The 9,500-nt window shown below is 41.2% G+C and overlaps 2 protein-coding genes across 3 annotated transcripts in view; one reads left to right on the forward strand and one right to left on the reverse strand.

The window, feature by feature from the left end:
• Positions 1-3,720, reverse strand: part of REEP3 (receptor accessory protein 3) — an 84,945-nt gene extending 81,225 nt beyond the window's left edge. For both annotated transcript variants that reach the window (XM_019638384.1, XM_019638383.1), the window contains exon 1: positions 3,485-3,720. In XM_019638384.1, coding sequence (XP_019493929.1) covers positions 3,485-3,516 — 32 coding nt within the window. In that variant the 5' untranslated portion in view covers positions 3,517-3,720. The remainder of the gene's footprint in view (positions 1-3,484) is intronic.
• Positions 3,138-9,500, forward strand: part of JMJD1C (jumonji domain containing 1C) — a 291,791-nt gene continuing 285,428 nt past the window's right edge. Inside the window, exon 1 of the mRNA XM_019638379.1 lies at positions 3,138-3,330. The gene's annotated coding sequence lies outside the window, so the exon portion shown is untranslated. The remainder of the gene's footprint in view (positions 3,331-9,500) is intronic.

Consider the following 9,500-nt stretch of genomic DNA (forward strand, 5'->3'; position numbering starts at 1 on the left):
AGTATTATCCAGTAATGCTGGGAGTGTAGGGGAATATATTCTATCTTGTTTTGATAACAATTATTAACACTTATAAAATACTTAACATGTGCATGATGCTGACCGTGGACATTATTTATATGAATGCATTTAATCTGATGGGGTAAGTAATAGCCAATAAATGGTAGAGCTGATATTTTAATTCAGACAATCTGTCTTTAGTCCTGATATTAGCCACAACACTGTATTATATAAATAAACTTAGAAAAGTTAGAAAAATGGGATTGCCCTCAATCTGTAAGAATCGTATTTTAAAAGTAAGGTATGGATATCTAGTGTGAATGTAACATCATTTGGTAATCCCAGATTACTATCCCTAATAATTGTTAACTAACCTTTCAATCTTAATAACAAAGTTAAAGTAAGCTGATTTTAAACAGGCTGGAAATAATGAAAAATCCTCTTATACCATCACAGAATGCTAAAGCTATGCAAAAGAGTTTGGAGATTACTAGCATCAGATTCTCTACAAAGAAAGAAACTGAGGTCTATAATCAGTTAAGAGGCTGATTCAAGGTCATTCAGCTGGTTAATATAACATAACCAAAACAACTGGGTTGTCGGAAAACTCATGACGTATTTTTTCTGTTTGTCATTGCAAAAATGCGTCATCACTTTTCCGGCAATCCAATAGTTCTAAATTCCAGGCTTCCCAATGATATTAGTGATATTTCTTTCTATACCATCTTACTCCCCTCTCCCACTTAAAAAAAAAAAATCTGTTTTAAGTGTACAACCAAATTTGGTATGTTCCAGTTAAACTAATTTAATCTTTACAACAGTTTTAAGGAGATATTATAACCATTTAAACGTGAGGACACTGAAGCTCAGGTGGATTTAGTATGTTGCCCAGGACTACACAGCTATTAACTGGCATCCAGGTCTGATTCCAAAGCCAGAGCTCTTGCCTGAAATGGTCTGCCACAAAGGGAGCTCTGGTTATGGAGGTTCCTTGTGTTCTTTCTTTGTACATGCCCGAGGTTCATGTGGAGAGAACTGTCTGATTTTTCTTCAGGTTCAGGACTAGCTTGGCTAGTCCAGTGAGTTAGAAAGAATGTAAGTAAATTCTATCCCCTGGTGTAAACAAAAATTCCAAGTTGATGTAGGTCATAAGATTGATCTTTTGTGTCCCTAGAGTGTGATCAAAGGAATAGAAAAGATTCAGTACAAAGAGATAGAGAAACTGAGGAGCAAAGGGGCAAAATATAATGATGCTTCTATCACCTGACAGTTGTGCTTTCCAAAATGCAAATGGTTCGATGGCTCATGAAATAGATTTCCTGACACTCGATAAATACATTTCCATGACCTTTTCTCCCTCACATTTTTGCTCTCTTTCTTTCGCCTCACACTAAATTCTGTAGGTTCTAGAATTGCAGGCTATATAACTTCTCTCCATTTAGGGAGCCTCCTAAATGGTCTCCCTGTCTTTAGTGTCTCTTCATGTACATCCATCTCATACAACAAGGGAGAGACTCTTCCAAAGCAAAGGCATTGTTGCCCAATAAAATTTATCACTTCTTCCTGAAATTCTCTGAAAATAGGCCCCAGTCCTTCAAGTCCTCTGTAACTAATCTGGGCTTTCCCTTCTCTGAGCTCTGGCTCACAGTAATGCCTTTATCTGGAATCCTTTCCTTTTTCATCTTTGGCTGTCTAAATTCAGTCTGTCCTTTAATGCTCATGTCAAATGTAATCCCTCTTGCTTCTTCTGATTCTCCAACCAGATATAATCCCTTTCTTGTCTAACCCCTGTAGCACTGGGTGTAACTCTTACAAGGCTTTACATTCTGATCTGTACTACAGGTATAGTGTACTTAAACTGTCAGTTCCATTAAGATAAACTAACTCTGTGCTACTGAGCTTTGTTATAGGTAGCAACTAGAAAAGACATGCATATTCAGAGTCACTGATGAAAAACAAAAATCTGACTTGAGTAAATGCAAACAAAATCAACGTGCTTCACAATTTTCTATCAGTTAAAGAACTAGTCAAAAGAACCCAGAGACTTAAAAAACACAAAAAAAGTACAGCTTCTTAATGGGGTACCTGATTTGCTAGGTGCAGACACAACTGATAGACATCTACTAGGTCAAAAAAGGTATGCCAGTATTATGTAAATGACAGACTCAAAGAGAGGCCCCAAACGGCTAAAAAAAAAAATCTGAAGACATCTGTGGTATGCTTTTATTTCTTGAGTTTCAGAGTTGCACAGGTGAACACAGGCAACTCTGAAGCTTTAAAACTAGAAACTGTACTGAGGATGGACAAACTGCATTAAGACAATCAAGTGACAAATTTTGACAAATGCTATTGCCAATCAGGTTGAATAGGGCTACTGATTCACTCACAAACAAATAAACCCAAACTCACAAAAAATTTAGCTTTCTCGCTAGTGAGAAACAAAATTAAGTATCTTGTAATGTTATTTTTTCCACATTTTGTGAAGCCTGCGCCTCACAAAAGCATTTCATAAACATACTGAGATAATATTACCCCTACGGAGATCATAAATAATGAATCCGGGCCCCTGGCTGTAACTACATCATTGTTTACTTTGTGACTTTTTTTTTTTTGAGAAGGGGGGGGTTAGATGGAAAGGAGGGGAGGAAAAGTTTAAATTATGGCTAAATACTTTTTTTACAGGGTAAAAACACCACAACTCATCTAATTTTTAAAAAAACTGTTATCGGTAGCAATTGTTGGTAAGAGCACAATGAAATGAACCGATAGTTTGAACAAAGGCAACAGGCACCTGCAGCCAGCCTCTCAATCCCTTAGCAAATATTTCCGCCAAATTCTGGATTTGGGCGAGCAGGCGGGTGTCACCATTCAATAATGCGCTCCTTTCTCGGTAAACTGTAAATCATGGGGCAACTGGGACCCTTCCCAGGGATCTGAGCTGGGAGCGGTCTCAGGTTTTTAGACAAATCTCTCCTCCTACCACACGTGACCGAATGGCAATCAGCCGCGAGAGAGACACCGCAACGCACCAGCCGCGGGATACAAAGGCTCGGCGCCGCCGCCGCCGCATCCTCGGGAGGATAGTGCAGCCTCCCGCGCTCAGCGTCTGCGGAGCCTGCGCAAGGCGCCGCCGCCGGACGGACGCGTCGCTCCCGGGCTCTCAGGGCGGTGCCGCGCAGCGCTGCGCGGGGAGAGGGAGCCGGGAGCGAGGAGCGCGCGCCGCCTGCCCACCCAGTGTCGCGGGAGCCGGGCCGCCGAGCCGCACGCAGTCCGGCTGCAGCCTCCAGACCCTCGTCCGCCGCAGGGAGCCCCGCAGCGACGTGGACCAGGGTGAGGAGGCCGAGGGCCCCCAGCTCCTGGGCAGGCCCGAGGCCGGGCCAGCCCACTCCCGCCCAGGCCCGGGCCTTCCCTTCCCGGCCCCTGTCCCTCCCCACACCCTCCCCGGGCCTCGCGTGGGCTGCAGGGCGTCGTGAGCGGCACTTACACCACGGCTCTGGAGATCATCCAGGACACCATCTTTCCGGGGGCTGGGATCCCCACCTTCTGGCGGGTGGGCGCAGAGTGTTGGCGGACCAAGCCGCCAACGGCAGGCCGCGCGCTCGCCGGTTCCTGGCGCTCCCCGGGGCCGCGCTGGCGCCCTTGGGAGCCGGGCCCGGTGTGTGAGCGCGGCGGCCCGAGCTGCGAGGCGGTGGGTCCCCCGCCCGTCCCCGCCCGTCTCCTCCCGCCCGCGGATCTGCCGCGGAGCCAGCCGGCCCCGCCCCTGCGCTCCGCTGATAGGCGGCAGCGGCGGCGGCGGCGGCCTGTTGGCCGAGACCAGGTCTGGGCCGTTGGGCTCCGGGGTACGGGCGGTCGGGACCCGGGCCTACGCCCGGCGGCCTCGGGGCCGGGACCCTTGTACTCTCCAACCTCCCTCTACCCCTTCCTTTGGGACGTCCCCCTGGCATGGAGGGGTGGCGGTGGCGGGAGACTGAGGAAGGGGACTTGAAGGTAGGGGTTCGTCAGTGCGTATGTGCAACACAAAATAACAGCAGGAACTCTGAGAATCGTCTGGACCAGGCCCTAGATTCTGAAGAGGCAAGATTTTGAGATATATTTGCCACATCCGGTGTCCTCACTGTTTCCCGAGGCCCGGCACTCTGGGCATCCTCAAAGTACCACGTTTTAAGGGAAACCTCGGGAGGATCCTCGCACAAGCCTCAGAGTGTACCAGGATTCTCGTGGTGGTGCGTGGTGCAATGCAGGAGGGGCAGAGGAGGAAAGCATTGGATTTCAGGTTTGCAGCAGTGGCTGTAGTATTGATACCTCTGTTCTGGGCCTCCTAGGGTACCTTTTCATCACAGCATCTGCAAAGCCTGTTTTACAAACCCACATCCGAGCCTGCCCAGATATTCAAAGTAAAAGCTGGGCCTAGGATTCCGGACCAGCCCAGCTATTTACAGTCTTCTGTTTTTGGAAGGTTGGATTTCTGTTTGCAGTTCTTGCAGATACTATAATTTCAAGAGATAGGATTTAAAAACTTTTTTGATGGCAGTACCAAATTGAGAAAATGACCTTAAAGTTTAGTCTTGTTTTTTTTTTGTCGTTAAGACAATAGTAAAAGATAATTCTAATATTCAGATGGTCTGAGGAATAATGGATGATATGTGGGCTTTGAGCCTTTAATTAAAAGTCCAAGAAAATATAATAGCTTATTTTGTGACCATACTGTAATTTATTCTTTTTGTTCTCACTTTCCCCATAGTAAAAAGAGGCTAATAATGCTGTAACTTACCTCTTGGCTTCTAGGGGTGACATGAGGCACTGGTAAATAACATGGTTAGGAAGTTCTCATACTTGCTTGGAAGAATATCAAGGATACATACAAGATTATTCTGAGTGTGTTTAAGTTTCTAGGTTCAATAAATTTAGTAATATTGATTAAGAAATTAGAAACTACTTTCTACACTTGAGTTAGGTACTTTCTGTTTACTTACTCATTAAGAATGTGTATTTTAATTTCAGGGATCATTAATGGAAATTTGCATTTGCTCACAATCTTATTTTTGGCCGTTATTTAGCATTATTTGGAGACAGGTGTGCCACATGAGCACCAGTTTTCTGAAAAACTCTTGTACAATAAAACTCAGACTCATTAGAATAGCATTCAAATCCCCCCATGAACAAGGTCCTGAAATGTTTTTACAGCCTTAATTTTCACTGCCTTCACAACCCCTTATGTACTCTTTTCCTAGCTCTCTTCTCTGAACCAAGCTGTATTTTCATGCTCAGGGCCTTTGCCTGGACTTCATTTTTTCTTTAATGATTTGCTCCCCATCCTCTATCAGAACCCTTGGTTTTCAGTGTCCATGCCATGAAGATGTCCTTGATTTTCCTCGGTGAGAATTAATATTCTCTCTAGGCTCCCATAATTTATTACTTGAGTTACTATTTAATGCCTGTGTCTTTCTACTTATATTATGGTTGTGTTTTACTGATGTCTGATCTACTGGATGGTAAAATGTTTGAAGACAGGTATGGTATCTTATCTTTGTGTTTTCTCACTATCTAGACTAGGGTAATTGCCCAATAAAAGTTTGAATAATATTAGTCACTCTCTTAATTATCACAACTTTACAAAATTTCAGCCATGTACAGTGGAAGTCTCTCAAAGATGTAACTCTTTCTTGCTTCCTTAATTTGGGGGTCATCATTCTGTATTATTTTACTGCATCATAATACATTAATGCCTGCAGGTGTTGCCGAGATATGTACGTCTGCTGGCTGCTCTCTGAAATGTCCCTCCTTCCTTGTGTGTTAAATTTCATTTCGTATGCTTATTATATCTCCAGCCTCCTCCACATTCATGTTACTGTTTGCTTTCAATCTGGAATAGCCCCCTTCTTCACATCTCAGTGTGTGATATGTTGGAAACCATCTACCGTGTGCTACCCATGTAGTCAAGTCTACCTCTATTAACCTAGGTAGTGTTTAGTCTCTTTTGATACACTGGAAACAGGTTTAGAGAGCTCACTGCCAGTGACCACATAACATAGCTCATAGGTGACAGACCTGGAATGCTAATCCATGCTTCCTAAGCATTCTTTACGTTATACTGTGATATTTGAATTGTGTGCTTCTAAGGCAGTGGGTCCTGATGGGGAGTGGCCTGTAGGAAGAAGTTGGGAGGTGTTTTGTTTTTTTTTGGAGGGGAGGCCTGTTGTTGGAATGATTGGGGCTAACCACTGGCATATGATGGGTGGGGGCCAGGGATGCTATACTTTCTTGTATGTGTGGGCTATCCTGAATAAAGAATGTACTATGTCCTGTGTGGTCGTGGTTTGGGAATATCCTGCCTGACATTTGTGTAATTGTAATTACCTGAACCTAGAACCTCCATTTTACATACAAACTCATGATTTTAAGTGAGACTGAATTTTCCATTGCCTATTTCCACATGCAACCCTTGTATGAAAGGAAGATTTGTTTTCTTTACATCTTGACCAAGAGTTATTGACAGTTTTGGAAAATTATACAAAAACAACTTTGTATTTGTAGCTGAATTTGTGTTCAGCTACTAATTACATTTATGTCTTCTAGTTCAGTTTTGTTTCAGGATTAACATTGAAATACATACTTTATAAATTATTTTCAGTTTCCTTTTCCATTTATATTTTATTTAGGGTATATGGATTTGTCTGAAGTCTGTAGGGAGATTGTTATTAATTTCATTTCAGGGTGAAAACAGCAGAAGTTGGAACACATTTTATGAAAGGGGGACATCAAGTCTTATATGGCTGAGTATTGTGGGTCTAAAGTAAGAGTAACTTCATCTGAGAAGAAACCTCTCATGGAAAGTGCCCAGATTTTAGGAGCGGGTGTTTTTAACCTTTGTGTATTGGGCTGTGCTTTGGATAGTTGAGATCTAGTAGGCGGCCATTAGATAAATGCTTCATGGTGTAAGGCAAGGCATTAGGGACAGTAGGAGAAAGGAAATACGTTACCTGCTGCCTAGAAGCTTTTAAAGTGTGCTCTCATTTGGCATACTTGAAACAATTTCTTGTATAGAAGATAGAAAATTATTTCTTTAAATACTAAACTTATTATTTTTTACATATACCACTAGTGTTCATTTGTTGTGCTATGGAGTGCTTCCTTCACTGTGTTCTGCAAAGACACTTTTCTTTGGGTATTGAGTTTACATGGTGGGAGGCAGCACATTTAGGGCAAAGGACGTTGTATTAGAAGACCTATTTCTACTACCGGTAATGTGATGTTTGGCAAATCAATCTGTTTCCTGTTAAATGGGGATGATAATGTTATGATGATCAAATGCAAGGGGTTTTAAAACCTGAGGGTAATTAGGCACTATTAAATTTTCACAGAATTTTTCCAAATTAATTGCTTTCTCTTCTACATCTTCACTTAGTGTTCCTAGGGAGTATGTGGAATGTGCATCTTCTACATGTTAAAAGAGTTCATTTATTAGGAAACAAGAGTGAGAAAGTACCTAGGAAAGCAGGTAGTGAGAGCAGAATTACAAGGCACAAAGATAGTATCTAATCTATGTAATTATTAATGAGTATGCCAATGAGAATACTAGATCACCTTCCCATTTTTATTGGAGTATTTTCAAGTGCTTGAAAATATTTTTATTTGGAGAAAGGCTAAAATTAGTAAATGAAGTCTACCGTTAATAGTCGTTTAGAAAATAGTGTGAGAGAGAGGATCTTAAGGAGAATGACTTAAAACACAAAACGTGGTCTTTTTCCGTCTGCTGTCAGATGACTAATTCTCCTGCTTTGGCCAATCAGCTTTATGGTACTATGGTTACAACAATTCAAATTTTGCATCTGACATTGAAATCAAATTAGAAGGAAATAATATTGAAAATACAATAATCAGATTGCAGTAGAATAGAAAGATTAATTCTGAATTAAGTATTTGACTATAAGTATTAATAGAAAAAGGTAGTTACTAGCTAACAATGAAGAAAGCAAAATACGTCTGTGACTGGATTTGTGGAGCACATATATAAGGAATCAGCCATATCTGAGGTTCTTTTACATGTGAGTTAGTAACTTTACTTAAAATAAAGATTTAGAAGAGCTTTTTTCCCCCCTTCAAGGCAAAAAATGGTTTTTGCCTTGAAGGCCATCTGTGTTACCAGGTTTTTTGTTTATTTGTTTTGCCAGAGTAATGTCTAGAAATAGACTCAATATATAGGTATTTAGTCTAGGATAAAGGTGGAATTTTACATTAGTTGGAACATGATGAACTTAATTAGTGAATGATTTCGTGATAGCCAGCCAACTATTTTAATAAAAACTGAAGAAAAAGTAGTAGATAAGAAATGTAAATATGGAAAATAAAAGTACAAAAAGAAAACAAGGTGAAGGTCATGTATCTTGACAGTGGAAAGGCCTTTCAGCATGCCATAAATCAGAAACGTATTTATATAAGAATTTAAAATTCTTGTGCCTCCAAAAGCAATATAAATAAGATTTCAAGACAAATGACAAACTAGGAAAAAAATATTTGGAAAACCAGTGAAAGGATTAATAATCTTAATATACAAAGCACTCACAAAACCATTAATTAAAAATATATCTCAATACCACCTCACTTTGGTCAGAATGGCTATCATCAATAAATCAACAAACAACAAATGATGGCGAGGTTGTGGGGAAAAGGGAACCCTGGTGCACTGTTGGTGGGATTGCAGATTGGTGCAGCCACTGTGGAAATCAGTATAGAGGTATCTCAAAAAACTGGAAATGGAACTACCTTATGACCCAGCAGTTCCACTCTTAGGTATTTATCCAGAAAAACCCAAGACACTAATTCGAAAAAAATATATGTACCTCTGTGTTCATTGCGGCGCTATTCACAATAGCCAAAACTTGGAAACAACTGAAATGCCCATCGGTAGATGACTGGATTAAGAAACTATGGTACATTTACACAATGGAGTATTACTCTGCTATAAAGAAGAATGAAATTATACCATTTGCAACGATATGGATGGACTTAGAGACTATTATGTTAAGTGAAATAAGTCAGTCAGTCAGAAAGACAAATACCATATGATCTCACTTATACGTGAATTCTAAAAAACTGAATAAATGAGAAATGTAAACAAATAGTCTCAGAGACACAGGAAAAACTGATGGTTGCTAGTTGGGAGGGGGTGGGGATAAAGGAAAAGGGGAAGGGATTAGACAATATAAATTGGTAACTACAATATGGCCTCAGGGATAGAAAAGACAGTGTGGGGAATATAATCAATAATGTTGTAAATATTTTTTAGGGGGCCAATGGACTCATGTCTTGTTAGGGAGACCACTTCATAGACGGTGTAGAGGTCTGACCACCACACTGTATATCGGAAGCTGATGTTGAATAATATTGTGTGTCAACTATAATTATATATACATACAGTCAGGGATGTGGAGTAGAGAGTGGGAATAGAGTCAATGGAATTGTAATAGATATGTATGATATCGGGGGTGGGAGGGCAGTGG

Source organism: Hipposideros armiger, unplaced genomic scaffold (assembly GCF_001890085.2).
Source record: "Hipposideros armiger isolate ML-2016 unplaced genomic scaffold, ASM189008v1 scaffold_39, whole genome shotgun sequence".
Taxonomy (NCBI): domain Eukaryota; kingdom Metazoa; phylum Chordata; class Mammalia; order Chiroptera; family Hipposideridae; genus Hipposideros; species Hipposideros armiger.